Genomic DNA, 19,592 nt, shown 5'->3' with positions numbered 1-19,592 from the left:
TCTGATCATTAAAAACCAAATCTCTAATGGTACTTTATGTAGGGCAGATTAAGCTACATAATGGGCCAACCCTAAATAGCATCTTAGCAGTAGACACACTCACAGATTTCTCATAGAAATTCTCAGAGAAGCTGAAGATATAGCTTCAAAATTGGACCTTTACATGAGCTCCAAGCAGTGATTCTGTAGGTTGCTAAGCCAATGTGACTCAGGTGCACAGGTTTCTAGAAGAACAGCTTGATCTAAAAGCAGGATTTTGAGTTTTTAAAGTAGGAATGGATTGCATGTCCCTGGACAGTTTTCCCCATAAATTCCTTCTCTCAGCTGGGCTTCAGGAAAAGATAGTGGATAGCTCAAAAAGCTTGTACCTTCTCCCTTGGGCCTGGGAGGTAGATGTAGTTGATTTGTAGTTTGCCTTTTATGCTCTTGGGTTCAGTATTAAGACTAAGCTGTCCTCAGAATTCCCAAAAGAATAAAAAGTCAGATCAATGATGTCGTATTTCTTGTGTTTGCTGTGCAAGGTCAGGTATTTCTCTTCAGGAATCTCATCACTGTAAGAATAGTGAAATGATAACATGTATTTTAAGAAATTGTTTAGAAGGAGTTAAAAACTTTTATAAAAGTGTGGACATAAGCTTAAAAAGTTTCTTAGGTACATATGACTTTTAAAAAATGTAAAATAAAAACCCTGCTCCTTCTGGAAATTGTAGACACAGCCTCTGGTGAGGAGCTTCTAATACATAGCTTACGATGCCTGGCAGAGCAAAGGCAACTGAGAAAGTACATAACCCAAATACAATGCTGGTGGAAGGACAAAGAAGTAAGAAAATATTAACAATAATAATGGAGGATGCTTCCTGGTTTCATTGCGTTGGTTGAAGTGATGTGTGGTCATGAAAGGACATCTGATATCCTCAGAGCCTGCTGTTCCCGTGAGAATCTCCTCCTTCCTCTGAGCTCAGAGTCGAGTGACCTCCACACTTACTGGTATGGAGGTAATTCAAGTCGAAAGTTATCTTTAGCCTGAGTTCTTGGAGTAAAAACTCAACAGATCATAAGTTTATATGGTGAATTATTAAACTTTAAAATTTAAAAAAATCACATTATAAGTAGGTCAATTTTTTATTCCTTTTTTTTTAAAGTCAAGCTATGATATCAAATATACTTTAAAGATGCTTTCAATGGCCACATGTTAGTACTGATCCACACAGGACAGTTGCTCTGTAAGTGGTTACCATGCTATTTTACAAAGTCATGTTGAATGGCTAGGCTACCCTCTCAAGGTAACCTTGCCACAGGCTTTAGTATAAGTCAGGTATTCAAATGAAATACTCTCCTCCTCTGTCTCCTCTCAATTCCTATCAGAATTTCAGATGGTTGGATTTTCTTTTGATGAAGACTTTCCTGTATGTGTTTCTTTTATGTTTTTCTTTCACTCCTTGGCATTTTTGATGTTATTTTAATGTTACTTCTAAATCTGTATGGAGATTGGCATCAGTGTTCATTTGGACTAGATATTTCAATGTGGTTCTGCGGTTCTGCTTTATGTAAGAACCGTTGAGCTTAGTAGAGTCTGCTGTGGGCACATTGTGAGTCAGCATGTTGCGGGTGGCTGTGACCCATGAGAAAGGTACCATGGCCACTTTGCTGACGAGCATTGCAGCTGCATGGATGATTAAGGCTACTGGTGCTGATACAACCGAACATCTCAGGAAGAACAGGATGATCCTACATGTGCGAGTGCTGCACTCTTCCCAGATGCAGAGTTTTGAGCCTGGCATAGTTCACTGGTCCATGGGGGTGCAGGTGAGGAGAGCAGACTTCCTTCTGCAGGGAGGGTGAGGTCTGCGAACTTCTCAGATGTGTGCCTTCTGGGCGTTCAGGGTGAGAGGGGCTGATTTAGGAGAGGATGATTGAAAACAAGCTCTCTGAGGAGAAAGAGTTGAAAGGGCCAGTGGGAAGAAGGCTCGTGGGAGGTTCTGACATTCATCCCCTTCCAGAAGGATGGAAGTATTTTATTCTGGAGAAGGCACCCAGTGGAGAAAGAGATGCCTCCAACAGGATGGGGAATAAGGAGTGAGGTTCTATAGGTGAGGGGCAGCTGGCCTGGAGAGGGGCTTGAGACCCATTGTGCCTCTGCGGCTGGTGCTGAGGTGGGCTCCTTCCTGGCCTGTTGTGCTGCCTGGGGTGGTCTAGCGCCCAGGGACAGGGAGGGAGAGTGATTGGGGGGCACTGGAAAGGCTGCTGGGGCAGGTCAGGAGGAGCCTTGAAACCCTCAGGAAAGAATTTGGATTTTGGTGGTGGAAGAACAATGTGGATGTTGTTAAAGGGTTCGATGTTCCTATCGTGTGCTAGGCCATGTTTTACATTAGGAGGGAATTGGAGAATGCTGGACTTTGAGAAGTAGGAGGTCTTTAGGAGAGAGTCAGCTCCCAGCTCTTGATCTGGCAGCAGAGGGATTGGGAGAGCAGAAAGATTGAGACACCCATTGACAGCTTAGGGCTGTGAGTGGTGATCTCATCAAGAGCCATTGTGCCTCACTGGCCACTCCTTCCTGATTTCGGCCAGGGTTTCTCTTCCTCAACCTCTTGCAGGTGATGGGACCCAGGACTCCACCTCCTTCCTCTAATGGGGTCTAACCACCATCTCTATGCTGGTAGGTTTGGTGAGGTTATAAGTAACACAATCAAATGACTGCTAGCCCAGAGGCTAAGGTCGTGCAGGGTGGTGGAGTGTGGAAGATGGGTGCACCATGCAGTCCCACCTGCTGTGTTATCTCAGAGATGCTTAGGCCTCGGAGCCTCCACTCTAAAACCACCACAGTGATAACTTCCATTTCAGGAGGGCTATGGCGGCCTGCCAAGGACAGAGCCATCTGCTGGTCCTCAGTATTGGCTTCGACTCTCCAGTTCTCAGCCTCAGTGAGGCTTCAGTGCAGGGTGTTTCTTCTCCTTCCCCACCTGCTCCCCACCCTGGTGTCCTCCTTGCAGCCCAGGCTGTGTGTATGGTGGTTCCTGTCATGTAGGAAGCACTGGGGGCTGTGGAGCAGGCTGTGTGGGGCTGGTCATTGCTGTTCTAGGACCACTGCAGCCGATCACCTGGGAAAGGCATCAGGGAGCAAGGTCAGGTGTCTGAGGGGTTCCTGGGTGGTCTCACTGTGTAGCTCATCTGATGTGTGGGGCCTTAGACTCTGGCATGCACCCTGCCATCAGGGATTAGGGTGTTTCACGCTGGCTGCTTCTTCATTTAGGTCTTCTGCAGAGATAGCGACCAGTTCATACCAGTCACTTATTAAACCATCTCATTTTTTCAATGTTTGGAATGTCTTTGTTCCTTAAATTTCTCTAAGATACACATTTATTGAGTCAAGACCCTTTGACTTGATCATACTCAGGTCCAAATAGTCAGCATTTTTGGCCACATCTAATTAGTTAGAACTTCTGAAATCAGTGGCACATAGTTGCTTAGTTTATGCTGATGTCTAAGAGTAGCATTTAAATTCCAATTAATAAAACACGAATATAGGGCAGAAGTTATGGCAAATAATGAGGCATCCTGAAAAGATAAGTGTTAGAAGATGTTATCCTTGACATTCTTAGCTTCCTCAAAATTAAATAAAATAGTAAATGAAACTACTATTTGTCTAGTACATAGAACATGTTAAAAACATGGCTCACACCACGTACCCTCGTTCATAGAGGCATTTATCACAACAGCCAAAAGGTAGAAGAAAACCAAGTGTCCATCCACAGATAAATGGATAAAGTAGTCTATACATGCGATAAAGTATAATTTAGTCTTAAGAAGGAAGGAAATTCTGATACATGCTACAGTATGAAAGAACTTTGAAGACATTATGCTAAGGGAAATAAGCCAGTTACAAAAGGACAAATACCATATGACTCCATTTATATGAGGTTCTCAAATTTGTAGAGACAGAAGGTAGAATGGTAGGTGCCAGAGGCTGGAGGAGGGGGTGGTGGGAGTTAGGGCTTAATGGGAACAGAGATTTCTACAAAATAAAGAGTTCTGGAGATTAGATAGTAGTGATGGTTATACAACAGTGAGAAGGTGTGTAAACCACTGAAATACAGAATTCAAGTGGTGAAGGTAGTAAATTTTATGTTTATTTTACTGCAATTAAAATATAGCTCATTCATAATATTATAATAATTATCAGTATCTCTGGCTGTGCTGGAGATACCCTCATTCATAGAGGCATTAATCCGGAGCGTGGATGACAAGAGGTGGCATTGGGTACAATTAGGTGGATGGGCAGGCGAGGCCAGGCCAGGCCAGGCCTTAGTGGCAACTGGAAGGAATGTACTTCTTTCTTGAGAGCCATGGAAAGTTGTTGCAGGATTTCTAGCTGTGGGTGACATGCTCAGACTCATGTTTTGTAAAGGTTTGTCTTCTGAATAAGGAGAATGAGTGGAGAGATCAGTTTGATGGCTGCCTCCTTAAAGGAAGAGCAGTCACTTGGTTCCCTAGTCTGTTTGGGCTGCTATCACAAATCAACATCAGCTGTTGGCTTTTAAGCAATATAAACTTATTTCCTACAGTCCTGGTGGCTGGAAGTGCCAAGGTCAAAGCACCAACAGATGGGTGTCTGGTGAGGGCCCTCTTCCTAGTTTCTAGAGGGCATCTTCTAGCAGTGTCCTCACCTGGTGGAAGGAGCAAGACAGCTCTGTGAGCCTCTTTCATAAGGACCCCAGTCCTATTCATGAGAGCACTGCCCCCATGACCTAAACACCTCCCAGAGGCCCCACTTCCTAAACAGTCACGTTGGTCATCAGATTTTAAGACACGGGTTTTAGAGGGGCACAAACATTCAGACCATAGCACTTGGACTAGGGCAGTGGCAGTGGAGATGGACAAAAGTAAAGCAATTGGGGCCAGGCATGGTGGCTCATGCCTGTAATCCCAGCACTTTGGGAGGCCGAGGCAGGTGGATCACAAGGTCAGGAGATTGAGACCATCCTGGTCAACATGGTGAAACCCCATCTCTACTAAAAAAATACAAAAATCAGCTGGGCATGGTGGCACATGCCTGTAGTCCCAGCTACTGGGGAGGCTGAGGCAGGAGAATTGCTTGAACCCGGGAGGTGGAGGTTGTGGTGAGCCAAGATTGCACCATTGCACTCCAGCCTGAGCAACTAGAGTGAAACTTGGGCTCAAAAAAAAAGCAAAGCAATTGGAAAGAGAGGTAAGAACTGACGGGATTGGGTAATGGTTGGCTTGTCAGGGCTAGGAGGGAGGTCCCTAGAATGATGCCCACATTTCAAGCATGCACAGCCAGATGACTGATGATGGTTCCACTAATCCCTGGGATGAGGAGCACCAGGAGAGCTTTGCTGGGATAGTCTTGAGTTTGGGTATAGTCCTGCTGGACTTGAGGGACCCTTCAAAGATCTAGAAGTTGAGTAGGCACTTGAATATATAGGTCTTGAACTTAGAAAAGAGGTTTGGCCTGGAAATAAACTTTTGGGAATCACAGGCATGTTGGTGATAACTTAGGGTGTGGATGTGCATGAGTTCCATTTAAGGGGAGAGATTATATAGAGTGAAAATAGGGCTTAGGACCAAGCTGTAGAACCCTAGCAATGGGAGCACATTGATAGCTGCAGAGCTTGTGGGTTCTGAATGCACTTGGGTAGGTAGAACTAGCCTTCACTGTTTTCTTGAAAAACGAAACACTGCTGAGATGCAGACTGGCAGATGGTCACTAGATTTAGTGGATTTATCAAAGATGTTTGGTCAGATGATGGTGAAAGGATACCAGGCCAAGAGTGGGTTGAGGAGTGAATGGGTGTTAATGGACAAATCTAGTGGAGACAGCTCTTTGGAGAGGGTTGACTGGGAAGGCAGGAAAGAGCAGGGGACCTGCGGGGCCCAGGGAGGCTGTTTTCTGTCTCTGCCTTTCTATGGTGGGAGTTACGTGAGTGTGTTGAAAGTTAAAAGCTAATGAGAGGACAGAAGTAGTCACTAGAGAGGGACGTGGTGCCTTTACGGGATGGGCTGTGCTGCAGCACAAGGTTACTGGGCCACACGCAGGAGGAGCAGATGAGAAACACATGTGAGGAGATGGGCTCAGAGGAGCTGCGCTGTGGATCCGTGGTGGGAAGTTGAGGAAAACATCCTTCTACCTTCTCTGTGAAGAGCGAGGTCCTCTGCAGAGAGTACCCTCCTAGTAGGATGCAGAGGGCTGAGGGAGAGGATGAGGCATTGTTCCATGAGGCAGAGAGGGAGCCATCCAGAGAGTCAGGGTGGGACCCCCAGGCCACGCTGAGGATGATGTGGCTGCATGGGCACCCAGCAGCTCTGTGTGCAGCCCTCCCGCCATGCTTGGTGCTCAGGTCCAGACAGATAGAAAATAACTGGGCTCCTCCAGGTCTGGGATTTTGCTAGACCTGGACCTAAGGTGTGATGCAAGGTGAGCGAGGGAGGTATGTGCATTGGCAAGAGTGTTACTGCAGCAAAGGCCAGTGAAATCTAAAGTGGAGAAGAAGAGGCAGGAGAAGGAAGAGCTGGCTGGCCGATGGGCTAGGTCCATGAGCAGTGCTCTTCAGACCTTTCTACACGTCCACTGCAGTATGCACACATATGTGTGCAATTAAAACAGCGTTCATGAAATGACATTTATGCCTACTATGTGCAATGCTTGCTGTGTTCTCTTTCATTTTGTTTCGTTTTATTTTGACAAACAGTTGTGCCCTACTAAATGTAATTCAGGATGCACTAATAGGTCATGGCTTACAGGATGAAAACACTGGGTGAATCAGAAGTACAGTTGTAGTGGAAGTCATTCAGTGAGTCAGCTGGAAGATGAAGGGTGGCAGTTAGAAGACAGGGTGCCTGAGGCATTGAGAGTGGAAGTGGACCACTTCCAGGAAGTGATGCATCATGAGAGTGAATAACTGAGGTCAAGTCAAGGAGGAGATCATGGAGTTGAACAGCTCAGGAGCTAAGAGTCCTGGAAGCTCCACTGAGGTCCCCATGGATGTTGGGATCACTTGGGGTGATGGTGAGTCTTGGAAGACTTGGGAGGGAGTGAGGGGGAGAGGCAGACAGCAGGGCTGGTGCCAGAGTCCCGGAAATGAGAGCAGGCAGACAGGAGGCTGGCACATGCCGGAGACGGGCATGGAGCAAGGGTGCAGAGCTGAAGTTTGGAGCTTCAGAGAAGCAGGAGGTTTCTCAGAAGAGGGGAGGGAGGGCCTGGCGGTGGCAGTGAAGACCCAGGAGCACACCTATACTGCTCTTCAGGGCAATGCGGCACCTCATGCTTGGAAGCACTGACTGGTCATTGGTGTGGTTTGTGTCACCTCTGTAGCCTCTGGACTTTAAGTCCATGAAGATAGGGTCAATATTTATGACACATTCTCTGAGGTCCCAGTGCTAAGTCCTAAACTGATAACTGTGGGTGCTCCTTTGTATATCTGGGAATGAATATTAAGTGATGAAACACACAAGTATAGTCTAGGATATAAAGTAGGCCATGAAAAACCAATGTAGTATTCTGGATTTTGATGCCACATGCAACATTTTTAGTCAGTTTTACAGAGTCACGATATAAATCAGGCCTTTTTTTTTTTTTTTTTTTTGAGACAGAGTCTTGCTCTGTCGCCAGGCTGGAGTGCAGTGACGCAATCTCGGCTCACTGCAACCTCCGCCTCCTGGGTTCAAGCAATTTTTCTGCCTGAGCCTCCCGAGTAGCTGGGACCACAGGAGTGTGCCACCATGCCCAGCTAATTTTTTTGTATTTTTAGTAGAGACAGGGTTTCACCGTGTTGGCCAGGATGGTCTTGATACCTTGACCTCATGATCTGCCCGCCTTGGCCTCCCAAAGTGCGGGGATTACAGGCGTGAGCCACTACACCCGGCCGGCCTTTTTTTTTAATCCTTGTCAATCTGTGTTTATTTTGCAGAGTTGTTCTATGATGGACGTAACTCTTTTGGATGAACATGGGAAACCCTTTTGGTGTTTCAGTTCCCCAGTGTGCATGAGATTGCCTGCCACACCCTCTGACGGCCCTAGCTTCTTGGGACAGATGTACAGCATGGACTATGTCGATGCAGAGGGAAGAGTGCACGTGGAGCTGGTGTGGATCAGAGAGACGGAAGAATACTTTATTGTCAACCTGGTCCTTTACCTTAGTGTTGCAAAAATCAACCACTGGTTTGGGACTGAATATTAGCAGCAGGTGACAAGTTATTGTTATTTAGTTGTTTATTTTTTGACTAACTGGCTTTGTTCTTAGTGTTGAAAGTTAAAATAAAGCAAATCTGCAGAGTGCTGTGTGATGCCTTTCATCTCACATTAGAAATTATTTGTGGGTCATTTTTAAGTTAATGTTTGAAGGAGTCAGTTAAATTTTAAGAAGAAAACTAACAAAGAAACTTTATATAAAAAGAAAAAAAGGTATTTACTTCTCTTCTGCCCTTGGTTAAAAGTTTAAGAACTTCTACTTAAGTAAATGATCATGTGATCACTGTGTGTGTGTGTGTGTGTGTGTGTGTGTGTGTGTGTGTCTGCGTCTGCACGTGTCACACGTGCAGGGTGGGGTGTGTGCTTACACATAAGGGTTTTTCTTTTTTTTTCTTTATTGGTAAGAAGCCCAAGTGAAAAAATGTACTTAAATATTAATATAAGCTTTACTGTATTCGTTAGAATTAGAAAGTGCTATATTCATGACATTCAGCAGCCATGTTAGTATTTAATAAAGTTAAATAGACCAATGGCACAAGGAAAGATATATCTGAGATCATCATAAGGAAGTTATAACTTAAAAGAGCAAGGCACGTTACAGGTCCAGTGGGGACACCAGCTCTGTGTGAGTGGGGATAGAGATGGATGAGTTATCGATACTTCCTCTGCGGAAATATTTTAAGAAAATTGACAGATGCTCAGGGTTCAAATAGGGGTGATATTTATATAAGCCTATGTTATTTTAAGGCATTTGGTTCTACATTGTTTTAGATTGTATAGGTTGTTTTGATTATATTTTTATTGCCTACTTTAAAGTTTCGATGTCCTGCGGTGTTCCTCCTCCTTAGGCATGCATGAGCACACGCCCCTCTCTGTGTTTTATTCTTCTCCTGTTTAGTGACCTGGCCACTTTCTCTTTGGAGGTGTATGTATGATGTGAGCGTGTGAGAGTGCAGAATAAACAGCCTGAAGACAGCAATCAAGTGAAGATAGGGAACAGATATTACATTCTTACCCAAAAAAACTATGAGAGTAAAAAGGATTTTTGCTGCTGACACTGTCCTCCACCTTCCTGCCCTCCACGACCTTGGGCCAAAGTCCTTAGGAAGAGAGGAGTTTGAAATGCTGTCAGATGTTGTGAGCACTGGACTGTGTTATTTCATGGTGTCACCAAAGAGGGAAGGTGGAGTGCCTGCCCCAGCTGAGTGAGCATCAGGTGAAGACCAGGAGGAGTGAGAGCCCAGATGAGGACCAGGAGTCAGGAGATGCCAAGTGCCACTTACAGAGTTGCATTGGAATATAACCACGGGAAAATATGTGGAGACTCCCTGAAACCCCTTTGTGAGGGACTAGGTGTCCTGACAATACTGGAAACATAGTAGAGCCGGGGAAGGAGCCCTATTCTCTACCTCCTGTTTAATGATGTTTGGATGGAGGAGGGAAGCAAGGACCTCAGGGATGGCACAGTGGAGCCCTGTGGACGCGAATGTCTGCCTTACCTGCCAGACTGCTAGTCCTGTGAGCAGGGACAATGATGACTTCTGGTTCACTGCTGCATCTCCAGCACCTAGGAGCATGCCAGGTGCTCCATAGTCGATACTCAGTAACTATTTATTGAACCAATGGAAACTGTTATAGGGATATACCAGCAGCTATGGGATCTCAAAGGAAGCTGGGACCAATTCTTGACTCAGATGATTCTGGGAGTCCCTTACATCTGAGTTCACCTTGGAAGGGAGGTTTACTGGGCAGCAGTGGGAAAGGGTGAGGTGGAGGCAGTGCTCATAAAGCCTTGGTGCTTTTACGAGTCTCATCAAAACAGGTGTGCATGCCACACACACATTCTGCTAGCACCGAATGATGCTAGCTGACACCCCTGCCCCAACATACCTTTCACATGTCTGACATGTTAATATTCAGCTTTTTAAAGCTGTCTCATATTTGCCTCCGTATTTCTAAATACATTTAAACATATCAGATTATGAATTCTACTTTTTGTTCCTTCCAGGATGCTTCAGCCCTGGAGTTCCATCTCAACTGCTTGCTCTCTAGCCTTGCTGGGAAGCTGTCATTCTGGGGTTCCCTGCATGCATCCTCCATTTTATGGAATCCTGTCTTCCTCTCTCCTGGTTCATATCCTTTCTTTCAGTGGTACACGTTCTCCTGTGTCTTTCTAAGAAAGATGATATGGGAGATACATTTTGAATCTATGATTTTCTGAAAAATGTCTGATGGATAGTTTAATTGGGTACCAAACTGTAGGAAGAAAAATGTTTTCACTGGAAACTTTGAAGACAGTTGCTATCATTGTTGCTGTATCTAATACTACTTTGCCTTTTCTTCTTCTGTATGTGGTATTCTCTCTTTCTTTGCTCACTGGAAGCTTTTAGGATTTACTCTTCTCTCTTGGTGTCTTAAAATTTCAAGATGATATGCCTTGAAATAGGTCTTTGTGTTCATTGTGGGTCATTTTAATTTATGAACTTGTGTACTTAAGTCCTGGACTTTTAAAAAATCTGACAGTACTTTCTCTGCTGTCTTTAACTTTTGTTAATGAACTGTGATTCTTTCTGGATTGATTCTTTCAAGTGCCTTACCTTTTCCATCTTATCTTATGTCTTTTAGTCTTTCGTTTTGTTTTATGGAATATTTTTGTTTTTTAATCCATGTATTGAATTTTTTATTTTGATGATCAGGTTTTTATTTTATAAGAACTCTTTGTTTTCTAGTTCCTTCTAAAGCATTGGGTCTGTTTTATAAATGTAATATTTTCTCTAAAGAAGGTGTTGGCAAACTTTTTCTGCAAAGGGCCAGATAATAATTGAGGCTTTGTGGGCCATATGGTGTCTGCTGCAACTCCTCAACTGTGCCATTGTGGTGTGAAGTCAGCTATAGATGGTACACAAATGGGCATGGTTGTGTTCCAAAAAGACTTTATTTATAAAAACAGCAGCTGAATTTGACTTTCAGGCTGCAGTTTGCCAAGTCCTGCACAAATCTCTAGGTTATTGATTTGTTTTCAATAAAGTTTTTATCGTAATCATTTGGCAACACCATAGTAGTAGTAATAGTCTTAGGCAGGAATCTTCAGTAGCCCTAAAATATGTGGGTAAAAGTATGATGAAAAAGAATACTGACATTGTGTCAAAGTTTTATGCCACAAAATAATGTTAGTTACAAAGGAAAGAACAGGTAGTTCACAGTGAAGGAGCCTAGGACAGTACCTTAACCAGTGCTGAGCAGCACAGTAATGGGCAGATGATTGCCTCCTGATCATGCCATGAGAAAGACATCGCATCACTTTTGTGGCATTTTATCAAAAAAGTATAACAGGGTTGATACATGGGGAAACTTCAGTCAAATACAGGTTGAAGGGAACTCTGCACTTACATTTGTACTTGTAGTCTACATTCCCCTTTAAAAGTGCCAGGGTCATAAAAGGCAATGTCTCCTAGACTGGAGAGGCAGATGAAAGCAACACATGATCTCAGTTGGGATCCTGGATCAGAAGATGGCACTAATGGAACCACAGGTGAAATGTGAAGAGGGGCTGTAGATTATAGCATGTCAGTGTTCATTTCCTGACTTTAATATCAAAATGTGACATCAACATTTGGCAAGTCTGAATGAAGGGTATATGGAAAATCTTTGTCATATGTTTGCATCTGTTTTGTAAACCTGAATTTTTTTCAGAATAAAACGTTAACATAAAAAAATAAAGGTTTTCACGTCTTCCCATGCTCTTTTCTTGTTAAATTCACGCTTTGTCAGTCTGTTTGCCTTGCTCTCAGGCTTGCCTGTTGGAGCTTCTGCTGTCTGCTCATATTTAAGACTAAGGCCTTCAGAAGCTCAGCAGGAGCTCTGCTGAGGGGACCCACTTGTCAACTGTTGGCTACACTGGAGTAATTGGGCCCTGCGCTGTGTTTGGTACTGGGACCTCCAAATATGAGTATTAGGAAGTCTGTTATTTAGGACTGCCAGTTTCTTTACATGAGAATTCTCCCATCTCACAAGAGCCTGGGGTTGTGCAAGAGCCCCCTGTGTGAAGGACATGGAGAGGGACTTGCTGTGGTTACAGCCCGGGGAAGGTAGACTTGCCACAGCTTGGGCCATGCTGAGAAGGGACCAGCATGTCCAGATAGAGTTGGACTTGATTCTTTACATGATCGGCAACTCTTAAATGCTTTTTTTTTTTGTTTTCATATACAAAAGTAATACATTCAAGTAATAGGACTATATAAATCAGAATATAAATGAAAATTTTGTTTCTTAACTACTCCACCTCCATTTGGCCAAAGCGACCTGACATTGTTGAGACATGTGGTTTCCACATAGATGGGAAAGGATGAATTGGTGCAGGAGGATGTGAAGGCAGGGAGAACAGGTGGAAGATTGTGGTGGGAATCCGAGCAGAAGTAACATTTGTATGCTCTTGGCGTCCTATGAGTAAGGGTGTGAGAAAGGGAACTGGACCAGGACATGGAGCAAAGGATCTTAGGGGAAAATAATTTAGTAGTGTTCAGGTGACCAGAGCTTTCCAAACATCAGCAGTTTGAAAACAACTGGTAAATCTACTTTGGGATGCACTTAAAAATGTCTTTTTCTGGCCGGGCATGGTGGTTCATGCCTATAATCCGAGCACTTTGGGAGGCCGAGACAGGTGGATCACCTGAGGTCGGGAGTTCAAGACCAGTCTGACCAACATGGTGAAACCCTGTCTCTACTAAAACTACAAAATTAGCAGGGTGTGGTGTCACATTCCTGTAATCCCAGCTACTCGGGAGGTTGAGGCAGGAGAATTGCTTGAACCTGGGAGGAATAGGTTGCAGTGAGCTGAGATCATGCCATTGCACTCCAGCCTGGGCAACAAGAGTGAAACTGTCTCAAAAAAAAAAAATCTTTCTCCAGGTTCCTAAATAACAAGACAATTTTTTAATTTAAGTCAAGAGGTTCAGTTTGACATTTATTTTTAGTTTTTTCTTTTGAAGCACTCTCAAACTTACAGAACTGTTACAATTGTAGTTCAAATAACTTTTATTTAAATGATTGAATCATTTGAAAGTAAGTTGCTAACAGTTTGCCCCATCACCTCTCAATACTTTAATGTAGATTTCCTGCAAACAAGGATAGTCTAATAACATAATCATAGCCACCACAATCAGGAAATCAACACAACTGATAACGATGATCTCATGCTTAGACACCCCATTGACCTTCCCCCAGCTGTCCCAACAATGACCTCATAGCACAAGGTCCAGTTCAGGATCAGGTGTTGTGTTTGAGTGGTCTGTGGCTCTCCTTCCCTTCACTCTGGAATGGCTCACCAGGCTTCTTGACTCTTAACGACCTTGATACTTTTGAATGTCACAGGCCAGTTATTTAATAGAATGTCCCTCACTATGAGCTTGTCTGATGTTATGCATTTGATATTGATTGGCTGTGTCCCCACCCAAATCTCATATTGAATTGTAGTTTCCATAATCCCCACATGTTGTGGGAGGGACCTGGTGGGAGGTAACTGAATCACGGGGACAGTTACCTCCATGCTGTTCTCATGATAGTGAGTTCTCATGAGATCTAATGGTTTTATGAGGGGCTTTTTCCCCACTTCGTTCTGCCCTTCTCCTTGTTGCTGCCATGTGAAGGACATGTTTGCTTCCCCTTCCACCCTGATGGTAAGTTTCCTGAGGCCTCCCAAGACATGCAGAACTGTGAGTCAATTAAACCTCTTTCCTTTATAAAATGCCCAATCTCAGGTATTTCTTCATAGCACAGTCTAATACAGCATCTTTGTAAGAAATAGTGCAGAAGTGGTGCTGTGTTCTCACTGTGTCCTATCAGGGGCCATAGGATTTCAATTTGTCCCCTTACCAAATTGTTCCCTGAAGCCCTTGGATGACAATGGTGTCTGAAGTTACTTTTCCCACCTTTGAGATGATTATTTTGTGGGAGGTACTTTGAAACTAGGTAACTGTCCTATTCATCAACAAACTTTTAACATATTTATTTGTTTCTATCAGTATAGAATCATGTTTTTTTTTCTCTCATTGGTTTCTAATCAGATATCATTATTATTTATTTCTGTGCTCAAATTTTCTCAGATCTCACTGGCAGAAACCCTGGGGAGCTGGCTTCTGTGTTCTGTGTTCTCTGATGTGTCCTCATCATTCTCTGGATACTTCCTTTCCTTTGGAATAATGTGGTGCAGACTCATCCTGTACTTTGCCTGCCACTGCCCTGGAATCAGCCTTTCCTCAAAGAGGGTGTCTTCTTGCTGGTGGAGAGTATTTATAAACAAAGATGTGTGTGCCAGGCATGCTCATTCCTATCCTGAGGTATCACTGCTTCGGTTTCTCTCCAAGGACAGCATCAGGAATGTAAGTATTCACCTCATACATATGTCACACATTCAGTTATATCCTTTCTATTATATTAGGTTGGTGCAAAAGTAATTGCGGTTTTTGCCATTAAAAGTAATGGCAATTATTTTTAATGAAAAAATTAAAAACCTGCAATTTAATTTAAATTAAAAAACCACAATTACTTTTGCACCAACTTAATATATCCGTAGATATTGAAAAGCGTGAATTCACCCCAATATCTTCAGTTTCAACATAGCACCACAAGTTTGTTCTTGTTTCCTCCTCTGCATGCTTGGAGCTCCCGTGCCCACCTGACTCCCATCATCCTGAATCTCTTTCCTCCTCAAAAAGGAGGAAAGGATCTACGTGGGAGGCTGAGGCACGAGAATCGCTTGAACCCAGAAGGGGAGAGGTTGCAGTGAGCTGAGATCACGCCACTGCACTCCAGCCTGGGCAACAGAGCAAAACTTGTTCTCAAAAAAAAAAAAAAAAAGGGGGGGGGGCAAAATTCCTGAGACTGGTACATGCAATTTTGCACTCACAAAAATGGAAGAAAAAAGCCAAGAATCATGTATGCTGTCTTCCAAATCAACATGCTCTGTTTTAATGGTAAGAAAAGAGGGGATGTTTCCATATGCCCCAGACCAGACCTCCCCACTTCCATCTCCCATCACCCATCTCCTGCAAATGCCTTGCTTCCTCTCTTTGGTTCTGTTAGGTTGTGATGAGACGCTCAGCCACAAGGAGACCCTCCACACACCACCAGGACCCCCCTCATGCCTCAAGGTGCTCACTCCTGTTTGTGCAGCCTTCACACCCACTCAGGCTCAGAAACATCACACTCAATCACTGGCCTATAGAGTTAAAGATTCTTTTCATGTCCACAACACCCTGGCACTCAGCTGGATGATGGGCAGGACTCTTGGTTACTTACAGCTCCAAATGAAAGAAGGCTGCCAGATAGAGCCACTTGGGCATTGCCCCTGGGGACAGGGTAACAGCAAGCTGGCATTGCAGGGGCAGCCTATGCATGGTAAGCTGGGTGGGGAGGGAGGCTAGCTAGGTCTCGCAGCCTCCCTGTGGATTGGCTAGCTTGAATAATTATGTGGGCATATCCTAGTTGTCTGGTACCTGGCCCAGGAGCCATGAAGGCTGGCGTATAGTGGACACTGACGATGAGAGCCTGATAAGGGAACTGGTTGGGGTGTGGACTTAATTAGCTACTCAGGAAGGGAACTGACCAGCCACCAACCTCAAAATCAGGTCAAGCATTAAATGGGTACAACATTAAAAAAAGAAAACAACTGATACTGGTTTGGATTTGTGTTCCCATCCAAATCTCATTTCAAATTGTAATCCCCGTATGTTGGGGAAAGGGTCTAATGGGAGGTGATTGGATTATAGGTCCAGTTTCCCCCATGCTGTTCTCGTGATAGTGAGTGAGTTTTCACGAGATTTGATGTTTAAAAGTGTGTGGTACTTAACCCCCTCACTTTATTTCTCCTGCCACAGTGTGAAGAAGGTCCTTGCCTCTCCTTCATCTTGTGGGAGGCCTCCCAGTCATGCTTCCTGTTGAGTCTTCAGAACTGTGAGTCAATTACACCTCTTTTCTTCATTGCCCAGTCTCAGGAAATTCTTCACGGCAATGTGAAAACGTACTAATACAATAACAAACCACCTTCCAGCCACTCCTTCTAATCTCTGCCTCCTCTACGAGGCACCCCAGTCACTCCACCTGGGCCTTAAGTATCACTTACTTCACCAGCTGCAGGTGCTGCCTTGCTCTGCTCCTTTTAATGACTTTAGGAATCAACAGTGGGTGAAGGGAAGATATTTCTCAAGGCTTAAATATGCTAACATTATGTAGGTTCTGTGTGTCATCAGTGTTCACAGATTATGCACAGTAGAAATACTAGCTTTTTGTGGGGGCTGACCATCTTAATATTGTGTGTGTTGAAATGCAGTTGTCAGATACATGAAAAGAAAGCATTTACTAATCATACTTCATTGTCAGAGTGAAAGCTTTTTGTTTGCAAAGCAAGAAGAATTATTGTTCTGGGGTATTTTGACTACAAAGAAAAAATCTCGAGGCAGGGCTCATTGAGCTGAATCAATTCAAGAAAAGTAACAGGTGCAAACTCTTAACCATGCAGTTGGCAAAGAAAACAAGTTTGCGTTACAGGAAAGCATACCTACCAGTAGTGTAGTAAAAAAGGAATGTGTTTTTTATTTCAAGTAAATTTCAGATGCAAAATCTGGTCTGATTTAAAATTAGGTCAAAGCTCTGACCAGCCTTTGGAAAGTTGACTTTCATATGTAACTTCATAGTTGTCTCTTATTTTCATTAACATCCACCTAAGTCTAATGATCATGACTTCTTCAGAAACAAAATGTTCTCATGGGAAAATCTATGGAAACCGTTTTCCCAATGCTTGTCATGGAAAGAGGTTGCGCCTTTAACACATTGGATGTAAAAGCATTGATTTCAGGCACCTGTGAACCTTTTGTGTGTGGAATGTCATGGCATTTACCTGCAGCCTAGGGAGTTTTCTGTGGTCTCTTGTGGCTGCAAGGGATAACTGCAGGTTCCTATGAGCTATGGGGAATATGAGCCAGGTCACTGCCAGGCACCTCTTGAGCTGCAGAAGCCCCTGGGGCCACGAGGTCGGATCACTGAGCATGATCAATGGGGGGAGCATAGGACACCCAAAGAAATGAGGGCTGCTATGGGGAAATGAAATGCATGTTCGAGAGCAGCTGAATGGCAGCCCTCCTTGGCCCACTGCAGCCGAGGGGGTTCACCAGGCTCCTGTGGAAGAGCTTAGAAGAAAAGGCTGGGCTGGGCTGGGGGCAAAGCAGGTTAAAGGCATAGCCACAAACCACGTCAGGTCCCCTGCCACCAGCACAACACACAAGCTCTGGTAGGGATGCAGGATGCATGTTCACACATCCATCGCTGCAGCTGCACAGGACATTGTGGGTGTCAGTTTGTTCCTGAAAATGATGTGCAGAGATGAGCTCATGCCCTGAGAAATGTGTAAACACTGGGGATTTGTCAGGTTTTAGTCACATGGGATGGGACATGCAGGTCTTCAGCCTCTTTTTCCTGCCTCAACCTGGACAGCTGGCCTGTGCTAACCCTCTCACTTTACCTTCTGGCCTCCTGCAATGATAAAAATGAACTCTGAGAGGTGCTCTGAAGGAAAATGTATGTTTACTGCTTGACATACAGTCACATGATTGAGTCAGTGAAATGGCCATAAAAATGCATTAATCTTTAGGTGTTTGGTTCAGAAAAGTTCCCAGAGATGCAAGATAAAACACCTGTGATTTCTCACTGGCTTAATCTTGGGTAGGGAGACAGTGAAAAATTCACCATGAAATAATAATAGTAGCTTTCCTTTTTAAAAATTGGAACCTTATTGTGTGCCAGGCGTTATGCAACAAGCTTCACCTGTATTTTTTAAAATCCTGCCATAACACTATGGGCAGTTGGTATGAAAATGGAATTTATAATGAGGAGTTGAGCAGAGAGGTTAAATGCCCAGAGGAGCACATCTAGTGCTAGACAAAGCTAGGATTGGCCTGCTTCTAAAGCTCACGGCCTGTTGTTCCATATCTCCACCTGTGTACCCATGGTTCTGGGCAGTGGATGGTGCATTATGAACATTTGACACACAAGAAAAGGTCATTATAGAGGTATTTAGCAGAGCATAAATAAACACATGTAATGAAGCTCATTCTGCCTAACAGAGATAAGGCTGTTTGAAAAAACTGTGTCTTAAATCAATGAAACTGGTATATACTAACACAAAGAACTGAGGTGACATAAGGTGACAGGCCTTGCTCTACCACATGGGAAGTCTTTCTGTAATGCTACAGGAGATAAGAGTGCCCTTTGGTGCAAGGAAAGAGTAAATAGACAAATGGAGCAGAACAGAAATCAGACACAGACGGACACAGAAGGACAGTTGTTTTATGGCAAAGGTGGCATCTCAGAGCAGTGGGGGAAGAATGGACATTTTCATAATGATGCTGGGACAGTTTTCTAGCCATCTGGAAGAAAGAAAAGTGGACCTACTTATTCCATGCCCTAAATGTGGAAAGCAAAGCAAGGAAGTTTCAGGGAGACAATATGGGCAGTATTTTCATGTTCCGTCATCTCTGACGGGCACTCAAGTTGGGAACCATTCTTTTACTTTTTTAGAAATAGGACTGTCACTTTTCTTAGGAAACATACTCTCTCCTTTGATAACTCTTGCTGGAATATTCCTCTCCAAGTTATATCAACATAGAAGGGACACCTGCCTATAATTAACTTTCAGAAACATATGACTCACTGGTTTTATTTCCCCCCCACTGGGGGGTTCATAGAGTAAGTCTAACCCTGCCTTGCCCCACCTCAGTTGTTTTTAAAAGGGAAGAGGAGATGGGCCTCAAAGCATCAACTGAAAACCTGGAGGAACAATGTATGTTGCATCTAAGCAGCCAATGCTCGATCTTCTCAGTTAGGGCCGTAAGGGGCATCTTAGTCATCTACAATCAACCCTATGAAAAACAGAAGGGACGTCTTATTATATAATGTATATATAAAGACAGCAGGTATTTGACTCTGCCATTTTAGCCACAATGATGTTTGTTGTGTGCATTATTAGGAAAAATTAGAGTTGGTAGAAATCATAAATCTAAAATAAAAGTGAGAGTAGTTAAAACTTCACATAAGAACATGAGCCTGGGAAGAAATAACGGTCACTTCAGAAAATGCTCAGGGGCAGACATGGTGATTGGTAAAATTTTATAGGGATCAAAAAAAAAAAATCAGTGAATCAAATTTATGTTGAAAAATTTACATGGACAAGAACAATGAAAAGGAAACACTGAAAACAATTCACTTATGCAGTCTTGGTAGTTAATCAAATGATCATGTTTCTTTAATGGCATTTAATCTTGCTATAATTCTCAGAAAAATATTTTCATTGATAGACCCTAAACATCCTCAGGGTTAAAATAGTAAGGTTAAAACA

The 19,592-nt window shown here is 43.7% G+C and overlaps 1 protein-coding gene across 1 annotated transcript in view; it reads left to right on the top strand.

Annotated features, from left to right (window-relative positions):
• The window catches only part of FBXO15 (F-box protein 15), a 75,714-nt gene extending 67,421 nt beyond the window's left edge, over positions 1–8,293 (top strand). The window contains exon 10 of the mRNA XM_032293740.1: positions 7,926–8,293. Within this exon, the coding sequence (XP_032149631.1) occupies positions 7,926–8,195 (270 nt within the window). The 3' untranslated portion in view covers positions 8,196–8,293. The remainder of the gene's footprint in view (positions 1–7,925) is intronic.
• The last annotated feature ends 11,299 nt before the right edge of the window (positions 8,294–19,592 follow it).

This window comes from Sapajus apella, unplaced genomic scaffold (genome assembly GCF_009761245.1).
Source record: "Sapajus apella isolate SASKATOON/1434 unplaced genomic scaffold, GSC_monkey_1.0 scaffold30, whole genome shotgun sequence".
Classification (NCBI taxonomy): domain Eukaryota; kingdom Metazoa; phylum Chordata; class Mammalia; order Primates; family Cebidae; genus Sapajus; species Sapajus apella.
The sequence above is the reverse complement of the archived record's forward strand: the minus strand, read 5'-3'. Positions and strand labels throughout refer to the sequence as shown.